Consider the following 20,918-nt stretch of genomic DNA (forward strand, 5'->3'; position numbering starts at 1 on the left):
TCCCATGTTGTTATTCATTTTTATTACTGTATATTATCCAGCAATTATCACCGTAATTGTCGCTGTTATTGTTTCAAATCAATTGTTTCACTTTAGTGCTTCAGTAATACCTTTAATTGTAATTTAAATATTAAAATATCCGAAAGACAGTTACACGCATGTTATGCATTGCCTATAATAAATGTAAGCTACTACACTGATAACTTAATTCACTTTTACTTTTGCTGTTGAACGGCACCTAGATGACTTATTTAAAGAGTGACTTTGCCCTCCCTCCGCCGTGCTGTGCGACCAATGGGGATAAAAGAGCGTCCGATAGGGGAGTGATGCGGACGCCGAGCCGAGCTGCGAGGGAGCGGCGGGCCAGTGCCAGAATATACCGCTACTTTCTAAGTTCACCCGGAGTGCATGACCGACACTTAGCGGTCTAAAAACATCTCAGACTGCAGGTTTCCTTTTTTTGTCCTGGGATTGCTGATAAAATACAGCATGTACCTTGTGCCGCAGATGCGCTTTTGATAACATTCAAGGCGGACTCGAGATGATTGTTCACAAGATAGATTATAATTAAACACACTTCCGTGTATGTTTCTTTATCATCCTTATTTTTTTCCTATGGGAATGTACAGTACTGCTTGGATGATCCGCGCCAGAACCCGCTCTTAGATGCGGTTCCTGTGCATTTTAGGGTTTTTTGTGGGGGATTTCTGTCACTCTGCGTGCTTCTGCATTGTGGACAACTGAGCATTTTCCTCCCTGAGATCACAGCCGCGTCAACACGGACACGCACTGATTTACTGCATTTGATTCAGCGCAGATGTATTACTTGCCTGTGATGTTTCCAAACTTCACCGATAGCGATCTCAATCCAGAAAGCTTTAAAAAGCAGGTAATCTGTGTGTGCATCTGTGAGTGTGTGTGAAAGAATGTGTGCACAAAAGAAATCTTTACCAAGCGTGATTAAAACGCCTGGGAATTTGGTTAGCATATATATATAGCCTACATGTTTTTTACTCGGACACCTTGATATTATGTTAGAGTGACTGGAATCTGGAACAACGCTGAACACTTAACGTCAAGTTCCTGTTTACCGATGTTAACTAAAGAATGGACACTTTAAAAAAAATGTATTACTGGAAACAGCGTGGGAAAAATATTTTACGCGGTGAGGGACACGGAAATGCTTATCTTGGCGAAAAATACTTGAAAATGCGGATTTTTAAACACGCGGTGTAAATGCGGGCGTTTTTTTAATAGTGTCTCGTGTTTGCAGGAGGGAGCGCACAAAGTTTCGGAAGAATGAAGAGATTCGGGGGGAAGTATGAGCTGCCGGGGCATCGCTGTTAAACCGGCGCTGATGTGTCTATGGCAGTGCGTCACACTCAGCCTCCACTGCTGCCTTCTCACTGCCGCCAGCACCTCCAGCCATGCCGGCCCCCTTGGATGGCTCCTCTCCGATAAAGGGCCCTTTCATCACTCTCAGCAATTCACGGAGTTCGTGGAGCGCTACCAACAGGGTTACACCACTAAGTACAAGATTTACAGGTGACATTGCATTACCGTGCAAGGAGACTATTATAAGTGTATTTCCTTTTCCATTAATAATCATATACACAATTTTGTTTAGCGAGAATACAATATGAGTAATGGTTTATGCATGTGAATGCATGTATTAGTCAAATTTTAGGCCTATTAACAGGAGAAATTAGCGACTGGATTGCAGTGGTCTGGTCGACGTTTTGCATAGCTGATCTTGTCTTTACGATAGCAGTGGTGTTAAATCTGTCAGATTAGTTCATACGAGTTGAGGACTACTGGATCAGATCTACTGGCCTCATCTCGAACTGCCACTTGGGAGGCATATAGTGAGTGGCTGATCTTGCGTTAGGACATGTTACGATTAAATATTTGGTTTTAAAATGATCTGATTAATTTTGCAAAAGCACCAGTCCCCCAGTTTTTCCCGTAAAGATATCATGCTTCGTGCATCGGGAAAAAGAAGTTGATGCCAAATGATTTGAGTTTGGCTGACCCGTGTTTTGGCAGCCAGTCTTCTCGGCATTGCCAGGCACAGATGGATGTGTAGCATTTGGGTTATACAGACCTCCTGTAGATCCCGAATATTTTCAGATGTTCCATTGGCCCTTTTGTTAGAAGTTAGAGCGCTCTTATTTACAATAGCTACACAATGCCTTATCGCCCCCTACCGGTAAGAGCAGGAATGCACTGCGCCCTAATCTAATTGTTCAAATATAGAAGTTATTTTCTTTCTCTCGTCTCATTAAAAATTGACTACGTAAGCTCTCATTTTATGTTCCAGCACTTCAGGTATATTGCATTTCAAAGAATGGGTCATTTAAAGTACTTTGCTTTTAATTAAGTTTGTCTGAATTATATAATACATAGACCCATGCAGACACATTTGTATATCATTTTTCACATGCTGTCATTTCTAACTTTAGACTTTTACATATCTGGATAAATGTTATTGAAACTCTGCAGGTTAAGCAGTGCAGTGAAGGCAACGGCATCTGGGGGGATGTTCCAAAAAGTAGGATTTCTCTGTTGAGTTAACTTAAGCCAGACGTAATGATCATCCAACAAGAATTAGGTAAGGGGCATTCCTATTGGACGGTCATGATTTCTATCCTCAGTTAACCCAGCTAACTGAGAAATCCCCTTCGTGGAACACCCCCCTCCCCCCCCTTCACTTCATCACCTCTTAAGCCGCAGTGGTTGTCACGTAATGGACACCTTAGCTCCTTGATTGTAATGTATTCCTCTGGCCGAAAGCCTGTCTTCGGCAGGTGTGAAATATGGAGATGAGCAGGTTGTATCACTGCTTATCAAACCACATCCTCAAGCATTATGCTAGCTGCTGCCTCTTTAACTTAATGAATGTAAATAAGACAGCTAAATGCAGCAATTTAAATACCATGCAACAGTTTTTTTTTACTTGCAGTTTTGTATGAAAACTGAGTTTGCTTTGTACTCCAGTTAAAATCCATCCATTAATTAGGCTATTTTACATAGCTTGTTCATTGAAGGATAATATTCTGTGATTTCTATATAGCATAAAGTGAGTTGATATATATTTATAGTATACTCTATGCTTATAGTGTACTCTATGTAATATACATACTCTATGTAGTATATTCTACTATGCTTATACTATATGTCGATAGCTGATTTCATTTTAAATTTGGCTGATTTCACTTCAGCCAAATGTAATTAGCATTCTGTGCTAAGGGAGTAATGGCTTTGTCTCTCAGAAACACACCTCTGCATCTGAATAATAGTAATTGTGTTAGAGTCTGCGTCATAAAATTTTAATAGAATATAACCGTTTCTAAGTTTTATATGAAGTGTTTCATTTACGGTGTGTAGTGTGTGCGAGATGATAATGAATTTTTAAAAATATCTCAGTTGAGAGCTATCCATCCAGTCATCCTCCAGCTGATTATCCAGTGGAGGGTCGATCGGGGGGGGGGGGGGGGCTTGAGTCCGTCCCAGGTCGCACACGGCACAAGGCGGGGGAACATCCTGGATGAGATACTGAATGGAAATGCCAGAGCAGGCTTGCCTTGCTAAAGAAAACGGACACAGCAAACTGTGAAATAATGTTTGCAATACTGTGTTTTACTCAATGCACATTGCAAGCCCCTAACCCCTCCCATAGACTCAGTATAATCATTTGTTCTGTTTATTTATTTAGCATCAGATCCAAATTACGAATTGCGCTACACTTTTATCCAAAGTGACTTGCAGTAGAGTGATGGCTTACGATAGATGTTTACTCCTATTGTTTTGAACCTGTGACCTTTGTATTGTTAGCACATTGTTCTACATGTTGAGTTACTCAATGTCCAGCAGTGTAGCATCCACCTTTATGTACACAGGTTGTTCTCGCACATGGCAACCAGCTCTTCTAGTAGGAGCCGAACGTCCCTTATCGCCAGAGGGGATCAGTCACCCATCTATCGACATGCGTCACCTGAACTTTAGGATAGAGTTTTTCCTGCCGTATGTGCTGAGCAGAGTCTCCCTGTCACTGACGGCTCTTCACTCAACTGAAAATACCCCGGTATCGTTAGTGTAAATGAACAACTTTAACCGTTAATAAAACCGCCTGTTTTCAGTCACATTTATTCAGCTCTGTCAAATGTCAGTGCTTTAACGAGCCGGTAAAGACTGGATGCCAATGATTAATCAGACTGAACTTTGAAGTAGTTAGAACTGTCATCTGGAGATCTTCTAAGTTCATTGGGATTAAATTTAAAGTAATTAGTCTGAGATTCCCGTGCAGAGATCCGGCTCCCTGGCTAACATCAAGTAAAAACTAATAATAAACGACATCAGAATCATAGGAAGATATCTGGGCAGAGACACTGAGGTTCCCACAGGAAGAGATGTATACATATGTGAAGGAATTGCAAGTGATGCTGTTATATTGGTCCTTCACTACCTGTTATTTTCTTGATTTGTTTAAAATCAAGAAATATAATAAATATAATGTATAATTATAGTCGATGGCATTAAGACCTTATGAAAAGAATTTAGTGTAAGGGACTGAGCATAAACATAGAATATTGCCTTGAGTAAATCTGCTTTCAGTTACTCATTTCTAAGAAAAGCAATGCATATGAGCTAAAATGCGAAGAAGAAGCATTGTTTTTGATGTCATGCTGACTTCTTCACAATGCTTGATACATTTTGATGCTAATTGGAATTTTTGCTATAACCAAACTTTAAAAACCTATGCAAATCTGAAAGCTTAATAAAGACTTTGATCGCATACGATTCATTGACGTTTTCCTTTGAAATGCGCCTTCTGAATCATAAAGACTAACAACTCCTAGGTTTATTCCCATTTATATGTTCAAATTATTCCTTACTTTTTGATACAAATTCCTGCTCTGATTGTGTTGCCCCAGGTCTCAGTTAGAAGCTTGTCAGGTAGTTCTTCACAGAGCCCCCCCTATTCCTCAATGCAGGGGGCCACAGTTCTGACACACCATGCAATCCATAAATGCCCATCCAGCTTTGCCACAAGACACAAAGTCAATCATGGTTAAGATCCCTTTTCACACCTCTGTGCCACCAGTGCCTGTAATTGTCCCCATTATGTAGATGAATTGACATAAAACAAGGCATAATTAGTTGATTGTTCAATTATTTTTTTAGAATGCTTTTCATTGGGGTAATTTGATCGACGGCATGGGGCAGAGGAGTTAACTGCATTCAATATTCCTGATAATTTGTCAGAGGTTTGTTTACAGAACAACCACAACAGAATTACTGCAGAGGAGATTATGTACAGATACAAACAAGTGTGACTTTGTTCAAGTCATGATAAAGTAATTTGGAAAAATAAAAAAATATCCAGTATTTCTAACACTAATACTATAGTAGAATTGACAAATCATAAACAGTAATGCAGTACATTGATAAACTGGGCAAAATGCACAATTAAAAGACCTTAAATAAAATCACAAGAGTGTCAACATTGACAGTGTTGTAAGAACAATTATAATGCAAATAGTAGCATAGAGCAGTCGGGAATAAATGTAGTTAATGTTCGTGAATTGTGATATTGCAGCTTTAAACTGAACATTGAACTGTTTTTCTTTGATTGGTCCTAGTTGGTATAAACTGCTGCTAAAGTCTTGCTGTTACTGCTGTTGACAAGTACAGTGTGACCCACAGACAGGCAAAAAATGACAAAAATTAACAGGACACCTAAAAGTATTCACATTTATATCTGGCAGCAGATAACTCGTCTCTGCTTCGTTAGATCTTTTTATTGCATTCACAGGAGAGGACGGCTGATGTAACGCATTTTCTGTACTTCCCAGGGAGTTTGGACGTTGGAAGGTCAACAGCTTGGCACTAGAGAGGTTGGACAACAATGGCTTCGTCCTCCCTCTTGACCCTGAGTTTATGCAGAGTATCCGATTGCTTGGGAGAAGACCCAGCCTCAGGAAGATTACAGAGAATATCATCAAAAAATATGGCACCCATTTTCTGCTCTCTGCTACACTTGGAGGTAAAAAAAAACTAAGAAGTTGATGAATTATTTTGTAAAAAAAATTTTTTTAAAATACTTTTATCTTTTTAAAACGTGAAAATTTGAAAATGTACCGGGATGTTTACCTGTGTTGTCAAGTATTTCTTTTGGTTTGTTCCATTTTGCAGTGAGATGTTATTTAATTATGTGTAATGGCTTCATTGTTGCCGTCCTCCGGACATTTACCAAGCAAAATGCCCACAGTAATGCAGTTCCTCGGTCTCACACTTCACCTTTCAATGTGCTCTGGCTGCACAGGTGAGGAGTCGCTGACCATATTCGTGGATAAGAGGAAGCTGGGGCGGGTGGCGGACGTGGGGGACCCCAATAGCACAACAGTGACCTTGGAGACTCTGCACCAACTGGCAGCCTCATACTTCACAGACAGGGAGAGTACACTGAGAAAGCTCCACCACCTGCAAATAGCCTCCACTGCCATCAAGGTAATATGACATTTTTCAGTCTAATATTTCTTATAGCAACACTCAATATTTAAGTCATCAGCTAGCACAGTGGTTGAGGAATTGACTTAAGTTTTACTTACACAAAAATGTTCTAAGGGCAGAAGGAAAAATGATTGGTTCAGAGAGATAACGAATTAGATTGTAGAGGAGGAGGGACCAAGACATCTGATTGGTTGGTCTCGCCTCCTCTAGTTGCTTCGACCCACCTCCTCTACAATCTGATTGGTTATCTCTCTAAACCAATCTTTTTTCCTTCTGCCCTAAGAACATTTTTGTGTAAGTTAGCCTCCCATGAGTCTTATAGCCACGCTCCATATTTAAGTAATCAGCTAGCACAGTGGTTGAGAAATGGACTTAAGGGAAGTAAAGTTTTAAGATGTTTTTTAAAAGTCAAATTAATATTGATTATTGATACTACTTGAGTAATGTTAAGTAATGAATGTTAAATGGTACAATAGAACTCGCTTGGCTTGGCTTGGCTTGCATTTTTGTAGAGGTTTAATTACTTGGGACTGGTATCTCCCTTTGTAAGCTGAGCTGATTTTCTTTGTGCTGGTGTAAAGTTTGAAAAGGGCTGAAAGAAACTGAGAGCTGGTAATCTACAAGAAAAATACTCAAAATATTCAAGTTTCACACTCCTGTGTTTTTCAAGCGAAAGGTAATGGCGACAATGCAGCCCACAGGAGACATCTCTGCACGCCAGTTTCCTCCTGTTAAAAGGAATTATTCAGGATGACTACTTGAGTGCAATTATTTGTTCACAAACATTAATGGCACTAACAAGACAGAACTCTCCTCTTTCTGATAAAAACTGAGGCAAAGCTTCCAGTGCAAAAACAATTCTTAAACACTTCAAAAAGCATTATATAAAAATAGAAGATTATGACCACTTAAAGACATTAATGTATAATGTTGGCAGTGAAACGTGAATTTTCTTTGCTCAACAGAAATGCATATAAATAAATGGCTATTTTTTCTGAACATCTATACGCGGACAGCTGTACCACATTCATAAGCATAATCCACAGAGTAGCATTCACCATCAAGTGAATTAAATGTGAGTAAAACAATTACAGATAGCAGAAGAGGACCTTAGGTTCACTCAGTAAGAGATTTTTTTTACACAGAAAGGACTGCTCTTCATAAAGCATCATAGATGGGATTTACAACTACACTTTTATAGCGGCTGATTTCTATTGTTTACTGCAGTTATAACTCAAAACTACAATGCACCAACTGGAGCATGGTTCAGAGTAAGCAAGCATGGGGCGGGCTAATTGAATTTATTAATGAAAGTAAACACAAAGAAATCAGCTGGCGATTATGATAATGTTACATTATATTTGCAATTCAAATACAAATCTGAATTAGACTGAACGCATTTGTATGCTTAATGTATTTAATTATGCCTGAAGAGGTGAATACAGCCATGACCAAAGAGGGTATCTGCAATTAATATTTGCATTAATCTTTTTTTTTCATTAATTTTATTTGTTTTTCCTTTACTCCTGCGTAGAATAAGAGCACCGTGGTGTGTTTCTGGGCTCTGGGGCTGTGGTGATGTGTAGACATCATTCTCTCCCGTTTAGCTGGTCGGCTCTTCATATCCCCGGGGATTTATCTGCAGCCGTGGAGGGGGCCACCAGGCCTGATATTTATGCTGCGAGGTTAATAGTTTAAATGAATGAGCACTTAACGTTTCCATCGCAGCTAAAAGGCAAAATAATAAAGTGGTGCTGAGGGAATTTAGCCATCGTGCTGTTTTGGCGTAGATTTCCTGCTTTGTTTGTCGTGTCCTTTCCACTCACAGTGGTTTACACTGGCTCAATATTGAGATACGTTATTTTTTTACTTAAGAAACCAGTATTTTGTCTTTTCTCGCCATCAGGCTGCCCTTGACGCTGTAATTTGTATATTTGATAGCATGTCTATCATAGCTACTTGCCTGTCAGTGCAGTGACATCAATCTTATGCTTTAGCTGTAGCACATTGTCATTATGCACAAATAGAATGCTTTTATAGCAACTCTGTTATAAACTACAGAAGGGACATTTAAACGGTAGTTTTTCTTTCTTTTTCTTCCTCCAAATGCCTTAAGCAAGACTTAAAAAGGACGGCTGGGCAACAAGGAGTATGTTACAGCTGGCATAGCTTACAGGCAACAGAATCATTCTGGCTGACTGTCTACAAAGACTACAGTGACGAAGATACAAGCTACATTGATCTACATATTTTCATTAATTTCTTGAGAACTGAGGATCAATCTCATTTTTCTCTCGGTTCGGATCCATTAGGGTGACTGCTTTGAATAAGAATATATGGGTTGGATTTTGGTAAATGAGCACATCTGATTGTTGTTGATGTCTCGTTGACAATGGCATTTTCTAAGTAGGCAGGATTTTCAACTGGGCAGATTGCCATTGTCGGTTTTGGGTGTTTTTGTGGGTCATCAGCCAAGCATTTTGTGCTCAAGCTGTGAGGAAGCAAAGCTTGACGAATTCCTTCCCCTTCACGTTCCGACGTCGCCGGGGGGAGATCCTGCAAAGCAACTTCAGGGGTGAGGCGGAAAGGAATTTCTCAGCCAGCGCACTAGACAAATCTCATATGGAGTGTAACGCAGATTAATTTACGGAGCTGGGATGACGCTGGATGTCGCAACTGCGGTTTAATTCCCTTAATCGTCTCCTGCCAGTTTTAGCATGGCTTGGCGTAAGATGATGGGGTGTGGATGTGTCGGGGGGGGATGGGATCTTTGTGCCCCAGTGATGGAACTCATGGGGTGACTAGGGGGGCACCCATTTTACCGAAATCGGATTGCATACCGGCCCCGGATGCTCCCCCCTTTTTCATTGGCTCTCAGTGATGTCGTCCACAGAACACGAAACACAGTTCTCTCTGATGCATGTGATGCAGCTATATTTGCATGAATGTTCACAAATCACAATTATTGTGTCATTTATGAAAATATGGTGTTTTTAATTTTGTGCACTTAGTAGAAAGAAAAAGGATGCCTCACCCCCACCTATTTAATTTCCTCCTCTCCAGTACCCCCCGAGAATATTCCAGAGCCTCCACTGTGGCACATCTGCAGCCATTTTATTGATGATATAAAGGATGACATAAAAGTCTGACCCAGTCTTACTTGCCCAAACACTGTGTCCTTCTGGTGTCCCTGTGCCTTTCGACTCTGCCAGTGCCCATATGGGCCCCCTTCCGTTTCATAGTAAAAGTCCCAAAACCCCAATAAAGTCCTCTCTCCATCCTCCCACTCCTGTGCTTCTGCTTGCCATCTCAGTGAAAGCATCTCTTACGCCATTATCTCTTTCATTATCTCACACTCATATTTATATTCCTATTGGAGGCTGTGACGCATAACACAATGTGAAGAAAATAAAATAATACAATAGATAGATTTGCAGTATATTGGTCAAATATATCTTGATAATGGAAGAGTGGCCCATTGGCTCTGCTGGTCCAATACTGGTTTTATACCTCCAGTACTCTGGGTTTGATCTCTGCCCTGGTTCTGTGCCTGCAGTTGCATCTTCTCCCGCCATTTGCATGTGCTTCCTTCTACAGTCCATGGACACGTTCTTTAGGTGAATCCTGTGTGTCCTGTGATAGGCTGGCATCCTACCCACAGTATGCAATGCCGTGTGCCTGGATCGCCAGCAGATTCTGGGGAAAATAAACTGCTAAATAATCCAATATGTTAATAAAACCAAGTTCTTCCTAGAATCCAGAATTGTACAGAATATACAGTAAGAAGTATGCTGTTCTAATGTTCTGGAAGCACATTAATTATTTGTATGATTACAGTTGCAATTAAAGAATTACAATATAAGCTCATTACATAAACCTATTTTAGCCAACACTGTAGGAATGAGATGCAGCTCTGTTTCTTTATATCGCTTCAGTTATAGACTTTAGTCATTGATGGATAGCAGTTGTTAACGAATCACTGTATAAAATCCAGTTAATTTCAGTCCACTGCATTCACTTTTATATATAACCTAGACCACACAGGCCGTAAAGTTGAAGTGGGAGAGTGACTTGCTTTCCCCCTGTGAGAAGCCGTCACTGACCCATATACTGTTTAATAATCATGCTGGAATATTAATGCCAATTTTTGTTATTTTAGCATCTGATGTAATTTGATGCAAATTAAATTACTGGTCTCGTCAAATATAAAACCACACGAAGTGTCAGGTGTTAAGCTGAAAAATTTTCTGTGGATGTATATCCAGCCATGTGTATATATACACACACACACACACACACACACACACAGCCTGGTTCTTCCCTGTTTCTCATTAATGAAGGACTTCTTCCTTGCTTTATGGGGCTTCAGTCCAGCTTCTAGGAGCCTGATACACACTGTCCTAGCAGTGCACTTCACACCTGCACTTAATGTTTCCCATTCCTTTTGAAGATCACTTGATGTCATCCTGCGATTCATGAGATTCCCGATTCAAGGTTTTTGGTCACTCCCAGTGTCTCCTGCTTCACCTTATTATTGTGTACTGCTGTGTTAGAGTCTTCTGCTAGCACAACCACGATTAAACTACAATTTAAAAATTCTAGAGTGATCCACAGAGTGATTAGGATTAACTAATAGGAATATGGCCATGTTTAATTATAAACATTGACTCCTACTTATAATGTGCCCTTATGCACTATGTATGTACTTGAAGATGTACGTATTGCTCAGCAAACTAAGATAGTCACATTGAAATTCAAAGAAATCTTAAGCCGATAAATTATTTGTTCAGCTTCTGCTTTAAGTTGAACGTGTTCTGTGTCACACATTAACCCACTGATCAATGCAGTTGCATGGACACTGTTTTAAAAGGACAGTCACTACCCACAAGTGACGTTTCCTTTGTTACCCTCCATTTCACTGCTATTTAGGCACAATCTCAAGGTGGTGTAGAAGAATACTGACAAATACATAAATGGATGGATGGTTGAAGAAATGACATTTTTTACACATTATGAATGGGTGTTGCGTAAGTGTGTTCCTTTTTCTGTTCTTAATAAGAATGACCTTAAAGTTTATGTCAAAGAGAGAACTTTTCTGCACACATAGGGAAACTGTCGCTTCTTTGTTGGAAAACGCGAGTCGTCATTAATCTACAATATATGGTGATGTGGACACTCTTATTAGTGCTATGGGACGGTGTTAGAAGAAGCCAGTGTAGCTAGGGGGATCATTTGTAAGTGACAGGGCAGTGATATATTTGCCCCGGGGCTGCCAGTTTGTCTTTGGATATGCCAGAGGAGTCTTGATTTACAGTAGGGTTAAATCACAATTTTGTCAGGAATGATTGAGCCGTGGTTGTGATCATACCAGCGTACCGCTGAACAGAGAACAAAGACGCCGTCTCAGCTCGGTTTGTCAGCGTGTTGTCAGAAACGCGGCGTCTCACGCGCGCAGATGCCTTTGATGCTTTCAGAGGCACTGTGTTTCGGGGCTGTCCCTTTGCTCTGTTGCCGTCGTGACGGATGGTAGCGGTAGCTGAACCGGATACAATGCGAAATAATAGCACTGTGGACTCCCGTCATTTTTTGTAACATTGCTGAATGTGACACCCTGCGATCAGCCAGTCTCATTACCACACTGGGCTGTTTGCTGCTATATTGTTAATCAATGAGGTCATCAAAGGAAAACTGTTGCTCCCTTTAGCGCTAAAGCTACTTACGGCCTGCTGCCTGTTTTCAGTCATATTGACGCTCAGTCAATTACTGGTGTGCATAAGTATGTATATATACGTAATATATAATTCAATACATAAATGAAGTTCAACATTAGCCCTACAGGAGCATATAGAAAAATATGTATAGTATGATTGTACAGGAAACAAATCATTCTCCAAGATGAGTTAAGATTCAGCTTGTAGATGTCTTTATATTTTATGCAGGAAAGTTAATTGGCAATCCTCACTGGTAATTATAGATAATAGATAATTAAACAGAAAGAAATACTTTGTATTGCTGGGTTGGAGTTATTTAAAAGAGATTTCTGGGAGGACTGAGTTCTGTCTATATAAGAAGTGTAACATCATAATTTTGGATTTTATATGATATAGGAGACAAAACAAAATCATTTTGCAGAAGAGGTAATAGTTAGCTTAATCATGTTTTATACAACATGCCGCAAGTAATCTGCATATTTAAAGATCCCGTAGGCTTTTCCTCAAACTTTTCTCCATCTTCCCTTTAGGTGACTGAAACCAGGACAGGCCCTCTCGGATGCAGTAACTATGACAACCTTGATTCTGTCAGTTCTGTTCTGGTTCAAAGTCCTGAAAACAAGATTTATTTACAAGGTAGACTACAACTAAGCCTGACTATAATTTGTCATTGATACATTTTCATATTGTGATTTTCAGTAATTGATAAAAATGACGAATGTGATAAAGAAATTAGCTATGCAGAATTAACATGAATGATCTCTACTGATGCTTTAAGAATATTGTATATTCAGATTTACGGATGGTTCATTAGATGGTTCTCCACTAATTTAATAGCAATTAAATACAGATGCTTATGATGATTGTAGAAAAAGTACAGCATTTACAATCTTGGTTTCATGTTTGTCATCTTTAGTCTCCCAGTAACCCTGTACTCGTTCTTCTCTAGGAATACAGGTAATTCTGCCCGAGTACTTGAGGATCCGCTTCGTGCAGGCGGCCCTTAGCTACGTCGCCTGTAACTCTGAGGGTGAGTTTGTTTGTAGAGAGAATGACTGCTGGTGCCAGTGCAGCCCCGGCTCCCCCCAGTGCAACTGCCCCCGGGTGGATATTCGTACCATGGAGGACAGGCTGCTGCACCTTCAGGAGGCCGGCGGCACGGCCAGCCACGAGTTCGAAGAATCCGGTACGGGACCGTCTTTGTGGCAGGGGTCGGGAGACCAAAGAAACTCGGGGCGTAGCTTGGGTTAGCGTAGCGACGTAAATGGCTATATAGACAGACAGGTGTTATTCGTCCCTGGGGAGCTCTGGTACTCACAGCAGCAAAGGAGCACAGAATACACGGATACAAACGCGCAGCCAAAACTGGAGAGGAAGTTTTGAGACAGAACTCACAGTAACATTTTACTTAAGGCAGAAGGTCAGCGTCTGTGACAATTGAACTTAAATTCAAATGCCACCCAATGCTGAATGCCACCCCGAGTCACAGCACCAACTAAGTATGACTGCACTAATTATAGCAAAGATGGGGTTAAAGTGTAATCTTGTGTAACTTTCAATAGAATTGCTTTTGTCTAAACATTATTTTCAGTGTGTATTAAGAAAATGAAAAGTGGCACTTAAAGCAAGGAAACAGCCAGTGAAATAAAAAAAAACACAAGTGATTTAAGTGAAAACAACATAAAAGCAATATAAAGCCACATAGCTTACAGTTCAACCGATGTTTACACTAAGTTAGTTGCATAACATAGCTTATCAATAACAATGGAGGTTTTGTTGCAAGTCGTAACTCCAACCCATCACAGATGAATATCATAGCTATATAATGAAAATATAAGACAAGTATATGTTTTATTGTAATAATTCAGTATAATTTTTAATATATTTAAAACTAACAAAAACAAATAAGACCTCCTCTATTTGACAGCTTCAAAGCAGAGGAAAAGGGAAATGCACCATTAATACCATCAGTCTGCATTATGGGAAAAGACTGATGTTTTCAATCCATTAAACAAATACATAAATTAGGTAGAAATCTGCGTCAAATCAAATTAAGTGTCAGCCTAGACAGCTAGGAGTGTCGTCTGGTAGCTGCAAACAGAATTTTGTTTCAGGTCCTCCTTTGCATCTAGACTTCTTTAGGTTCTGCATTACAGTCAATAGCAGGCTATTGTTTAGCTGCTGAGCGTAGTCTGAGTGAATAGTGTCGTTAGGAGGCTGATAGCTTGTCAACACCAGCATTTACTACTTTGTATAATTTAATAAATATTTGAGAGCTGCCACCTTGCAGTACGCTCGCCTACACAGAAAAATGAAAAGCGTCTGGTCTCTCTTTGTAGTCTCTGAGTATACTGTCTGTCTGTCTCCAGATGCCATCACACTGGCTAATGCACTAGTTACAGCAGTTTCTAGGATTTATAGCAAGAAAGTTACTTTTGATTAAGGAAACAAAATATTACCATTTCAGAGGTAAAATTTATTTCCCAGTTTCCCCTAGGGTAATCTGCCCATAGGGGTACTATAAGGTAAATTAATGGATGCTGAATGAAAGCAAGATCATTTACAGAGTTGTGAATACTGTGAGTAAATTGTAATTCAAATAATAAAATATGTTTGAGCATTTGCTGTTATAATGTAAGCTTATCCCCAGAGCAGCAATGTCATACTCAAGATCACTATAAAGTTAAGCAATTCTGCCATTACAATAGAAAATCTATGAATTTTCAACCTGAATGAAATACTTCAGAAAAACTTAGTGTTGCTCCAGGGTGAAATTTTAATGAAAATTTTAGATAATGTCAGAACTCTAATTTGATCGCACCTCAAACTAGCAAATAATCATTGTTGATTTTGCTGTGACTGTAAAACTACATTTTCGAACCTTGCAAAAATGTGCTTGTAAGTTCAGTCAGCTGTCTGAGCAGGGGTCAAACTATGGTTACAAAGTCCTCAACCAGTGTTTATCGTAATTCCTTCCTAGGATCAGTCTGGAACTGATTTTCTTTGCACTGTTATGGTCAGGATCAAGGGCTGTCTTGTGTGAGGCTGTTAGTTTTAAGTCAACAGCGCAATTTATTCTTCCAGCAGTAATCAGAAGCACTCATATTTCATATCCCCTTGGTGGGACAACTTCAGTATCACATCCCAGTGTGGGACAGCTTCACTTGCTACCATTGTGATAATTCTTGCTGTGTCCTTTAGAAATACACCCATAATCCCATTGTTAGTTATACCTCTTTTTGGGTATTAACGCAATGCCGTAATTTGACAACAGAAGTTTCACACTAGGCTCTCCGTGAAAGTAAGTTCAGCAAAATTCATTTTTGCTGGCGTCCTGACCATCACCCCCAACTGAGTTCTCACTCCACGCTTTTTCCAGCTGAATTCCAGAATTTTCTGCGGAGGCTGCCAACGTTCTATGCTTTGAACTCGTCTGCCGTCCAGTACTTCTGGAAGATAGACCCTGATGTTCATCAGAGGTACCAGCAGCTGGAGATGAGCACGCAGCAGCTGCTAAGCAAAGCACAAAGAATCACTCGAAAGCTCTTTACCCTCAGCAAGAGGTGCAGCACTCAGCCCAAAATCATCACACTGAAAGGACGGTAAGGGGCGTGCGCTTCATTTCAAATTTCACATCTCGGTATAAATGTTGTTTCGCAGTAACTAGGTAAGACCAGCTCAGAGAAACCAAGAATATTTTATTCTATCAACAAATTAAAACATAAAAAAAAAAAAGAAAACTATGATATAATTTTATGCTGTAGTGCAAAATTCTGTTCTAGCTTCCGACAGTTTTGACACTGAGAATACAGCACTCCGCAGCCTTCTATAAAAACGGGTGGCCCTTCAGTGGGGGGTGGTGTATTTTAATCACCCCTCAGGAGCTGTTTCCCTCTAAATTAAGTGTTGAATTTACTGATTATCGCGCCAAACAAAAATTGATCTATCAGTTTATCCATTTTTCTCTGTGAGATACATTACATGGTTCACATTCACTTCTTCACACATCGCATTACATAATTATGTTTTTTATAATATCTGAAAAATCTTATAAGTGGATGTAAAATGAACATCACTATAATTTGAGCTAATATATGTGAAATGTATGATTCATGGCTGTTTCCACATATAGTTTTGTGATGTAAAATTACTCAGAAGATTCTCTGTGATGACGACTACAGGTAGCTACATCCTGCATTGTTTGAGAAAGATGCCATCTCATTAATATTTTAATGCTATATATTCAACAAAAGATATGCTGACATTTAATAGTTAAACACATACGCAAAGTCTTCAATCGGTTAGTCTACAACAAAGAAAACAAGTTCAACAAATGAGTGGATTAAACATGCTTAGACTAGAACTAGCATTTATGTTGGTGACCTGAATGTATTTTCATTATAAAAACTATAAAATCCGTGTTGTATATTTTTCAGTTTTTATATCAGTTGCCCATCCGCAGTCACACTTCTGGAATATCTTGCCTACAGTTTCAAACCTTTGCATAAATTCAGCGCACAGACAAAATAAACTGTTAATGTCTGTGGGAAAGAAAATGTTCAGTTAATAGAGCTGAAAACTGGGCTGAACCTAACAATGTTTTCATGAGAAGATGATTATTGTTCTGTGTTTAAAAACAGATGGGATGCAGCCTGGCATTTTCACTAAAGCTGCTCATTAATTAAATGTCTTCATTTTTAGCATTAACGTGATAAACTTGCTTCAAGCTCTTTTAACATTAACATGATAGCTTGCTTCAAGGTCTTAAAAAAAACACTGAAAACAATTATATGTTTATGAACATGCATATTCTATCATATTGTAAATTAGTGGTCCGGTATGACAACAGCAAACATCATAAACTACAATAGATAACAGATAATAGTAATGTCTCCATATTGTCTGGATACAAAACAGATACAGAGTTTAAAGGCACATTTTTCCCAGTGAATTGTGTGGCCCAATACATTTCATCAGCATTATATATCATCATATCTTACACCTTTTTAATTTGTTCCTGGAAGATATTGTAAAAAAAAAAAAAAAGAACAGGTGGTTGATGGGAGATGATTGCAAGCACGTAAAGAACTTAATTTTCCGCCCTTGGTCCCTGAAAGTACTGACAGGTGGTTGAGATCTCATCTATTCCCACCCACCTGCTTACTCTCAGGGAGATCATCTTCATGAATATTTTCATATTCTGCTGGCATGATTTTGGAAGGCAGGAGAGCATCTTCCTTGCTGGGGAAGATCAGACCATACATGCTTGCCTGCGTAACTGATGACAAGTATTTATTTGAAGCTTTCTTATAACTTTTACAATAAAATCTCACAGTGATAATAGAATTATGAAAAAAGTAAGTACTATCATCAAACAGCATCAACCTGACAGGCCATTTGTTGTGCATATATGGTTTCTAACTTATTTCTTAATTATTTCTTGTTTACCCCCATTCCAGTAATATGTACCAATAAACTCCACCACAGAAATCAACAGAACATACATAATCACACCAATGTCAACAACGTGGGGATCTCAAACGAGTCTTTCACCTCCCCAGAGTTATATTTGTTCTGTTATATGTCTGATTAGATCATAGCAATGGGCTCAGCCCCACCCCCCACAACTTGGCTAACTCAGATACTCTGGAGATTCACTGTGTCAAAACTGGATGGATTGATGGACGTATATTTGGGAAGTGCACCCCTGAACGAGGCACAGAGTTTTGAAATATTGTGTCACCCTCTATATCTTGTCCAGAAAGGGCTGCTGGGTGTTCAGGTTTTCGCTGCAGCTCCTTAATTAGATGACTAATTATAGGACTGAACGGCCAAAGAGTCTTCACACCTGAGTTTGAACGGTTGACCGAAACCTTATCCCAAAAACCTGCATACACACCGGCCCTTTGTGGATAAGATTGGCCACCCCTTACACACACACACACACATATATATTTTTCAGGTCCCCACAAAGATATGATTACAAACCTGTGTTTGTGTGTGTGTGTGTGTGTGTGTATAAACCAATGATAAGGCTTAAGTTGAACTCCTACATATATGTTAATATCTACAGAATCATATATATATATATATATATATATATATATATATATATATATATATATATATATGTTCCCTACCGTATGTCTGCATGTAACTCTTTTTATCATTGTTATTATTAGATCTCTCAGCCAGTGGCTGAATTATATCCTGTCCATCATGTACTGCAGTGAGAACAATCAGATTGGGAGCTTCATGGAAGAGACACGCAGTTGCTCCTGCCCATATGGACACTCGTCCTGTCAAGGCGTCATCCCATGCACGGTCGGCGATGGTGCCTTCTGTGCCTCGTGCGCTTACGAGAATCGCACGCGGTGCGCTGCCTGTAACGACGGCTACATGCTCAGTCAGGGAACTTGCAGGCCTGAGGTCCCCGATTCCACGGACCACTACATCAGCTTCGAGACAGACCTGCAGGACCTGGAGCTCAAATACCTGCTGCAGAAGCGAGATGGCCGCATCACAGTGCACGCCATCTTCATCAGTAACGAGGTGAGGATGAACAGCTGGTTTGACCCATCTTGGAGGAAACGGATGTTGCTCACGTTGAAGAGCAACAAGTACAAATCCAACCGGGTGCACATGCTCCTAGGAATATCATTTCAGATCTGCTTCAGCAAGAACAGTAGTCTAGAGCCAGTGCTGTCAGTATATATCAATCCCTTTGGTGGGAGTCACTCAGAAAGTTGGATTATGCCCATTGATCAAAATAGCTACCCAGACTGGGAAAGGACGAAGTTAAACACAACTCTCGACTGTTACAACTGGACATTGACTTTGGGCAACAAATGGAAAACCTTTTTCGAGACAGTTCACCTCTACCTGAGAAGTCGTGTTAAGGTGACATCAGCTCATGAAAACAGCACTGTCTATTTTGAGCCACTGGACTTCATGGACACATCCAAAAACTTGGGCTACATGAAAATCAACAGTATGCAAGTGTTTGGCTACAGTGTGCACTTTGACCCGGAAGCAATTCAGGACCTGATTCTACAGCTGGACTATCCGTACACTCAGGGATCAAGGGACTCGGCGCTGCTACAGCTGACAGAGATCCGAGACCGTGTCAACAGGCTGTCTCCGCCTGGGCCACAAATCCTCGACTTGTTCTCATGTTTGCTCCGCCATCGGCTGAAGCTGTCCGCCACTGAAGTTGTCCGGATTTTCGCCGCTTTACAAGCTTACAGTGCCAAACAACGAAGTCCTATCGAATATGAAACGACTAAGTTATGTAGCTAATGTATAAATGTACTAAATAAGACATTTGTCAACTTCTAAATCTGACACTATTATGGGAAAGCTTAGCAGTGCTTTCAGAATGATGTTGGATAATATTGCTATTGTTTTTGAGGAAAAAGTAATTGCATAAAGAAATCTGTGATGTGAAAACACTCTTTGGGAAAATCATCTTTACTGTTGAATGGCATGTAGATCCCATTGATCATTCACAACTTACAATAACTGAAATATATTTCTGAATAAGAACTCTAACTATTTTCTAGCATGCCACTTCTATGTTGCTGATTCTTCAACATTTTTAAAAAATAATTATTAACCCAGTCCACTGTTAATAAACTATCACATGCCTAGAGATCACTGTAGCTACTTTTAATGTTTGTTTTGTAGTTTTATGTACACATTTACTAATGTCATTAACTCTGCTTGCTCTTAATATTTCTACCAATCTTTGTAACAAAGTAATTTTAAGAAAAATCATGCTGTAAATAAACAGATGGCAGTAAAGATGGCAGTTGTACTGTGCGTGATATTTCTAGAACTTTTGATAAAGCGTGACAAAATATGTGTATATAAATAAACTTATATTTTTACCTGCCAAATATTCCTACAGTGCATGCCTATTTACGTATTATTAAAATATAGTCATATATATTTCAGTCTCAAGTTGAATCAGTTGACTTGTTACGCAGAAAGCCTTAAAATTGTATGAGTGTGTCTAGATATCAAGCACCAGATAAAATTATACAGTATATGACATGGGAAATTTTGCTTTAATCTGCCTATTCAGTTCTATTACAGTAAATAAATGTGTTCTACTGTAACATTTGGGATTGTAACTTTTTCTCTTTTTCTGAGAAAAGGAACTTCAGCAACCTTCAAGTCAAGTCAAGTGGGACTTTATTGTCATGCAAGCCAAACACAAGTACACAGTGGTACGAGACGTTGTTCCCCCGGGACCAGTGTGCAACATAAGGCATATAGGGGGGCTGTTTGTGCACATTTACAGGGGTAAGGTGCAGTTTGAGTACACGAGTGCAAACACGGAGGAAGGATGTGGACCACACGTAGTGCAGACGACACAGTATATACGTGGATAGGCTATCTGTAATATACGATAATATAGCAGCAACATGAATAGAATTCATGTAAACTACATAATAGTACATAATAATATTGAATATATACTTTCTGTACATAACAACAAACTTTTGGGTGTTTGCCCTGAAGCATGGTTTGCTTTTTTTCTGAAAACACCAACGAAGCGGAATGTGATATTTACGTATTGCGCCAGCGAAGCCTGTGAGCGGAACACAGGGCGTGACACACAGGGCGCGTGACACACAGGGCGCGTGACACAGAGTGTTATTTTTGGGAATTCCCTTTTCAGGGTCTAAG

General features: G+C 39.7%; 1 protein-coding gene across 3 annotated transcripts; it reads left to right on the forward strand.

The window, feature by feature from the left end:
• Positions 1–330: 330 nt before the first annotated feature.
• Positions 331–20,314, forward strand: LOC111834750 (BMP/retinoic acid-inducible neural-specific protein 3-like). 3 transcript variants are annotated; one of them, XM_023794378.2, is made up of 8 exons: positions 331–889; positions 1,274–1,545; positions 5,856–6,046; positions 6,326–6,510; positions 12,755–12,860; positions 13,174–13,410; positions 15,604–15,826; positions 18,455–20,314. In XM_023794378.2, exons 2-8 carry the CDS (start codon positions 1,322–1,324, stop codon positions 19,521–19,523), a joined length of 2,235 nt encoding a protein of 744 aa, XP_023650146.2. In that variant the 5' UTR covers positions 331–889; positions 1,274–1,321; the 3' UTR covers positions 19,524–20,314. The 3 variants fall into 3 exon arrangements, with proteins under 3 accessions (XP_023650146.2, XP_023650145.2, XP_072556076.1); XM_023794377.2 differs by having other exon boundaries at positions 332–889; positions 18,407–20,314; XM_072699975.1 differs by lacking the exon at positions 331–889 and adding an exon at positions 1,113–1,165 and having other exon boundaries at positions 18,407–20,314.
• Positions 20,315–20,918: the final 604 nt, after the last annotated feature.

The sequence above is a fragment of the Paramormyrops kingsleyae genome, chromosome 15 (genome assembly GCF_048594095.1).
Source record: "Paramormyrops kingsleyae isolate MSU_618 chromosome 15, PKINGS_0.4, whole genome shotgun sequence".
NCBI classification, from domain to species: Eukaryota; Metazoa; Chordata; class Actinopteri; order Osteoglossiformes; family Mormyridae; genus Paramormyrops; species Paramormyrops kingsleyae.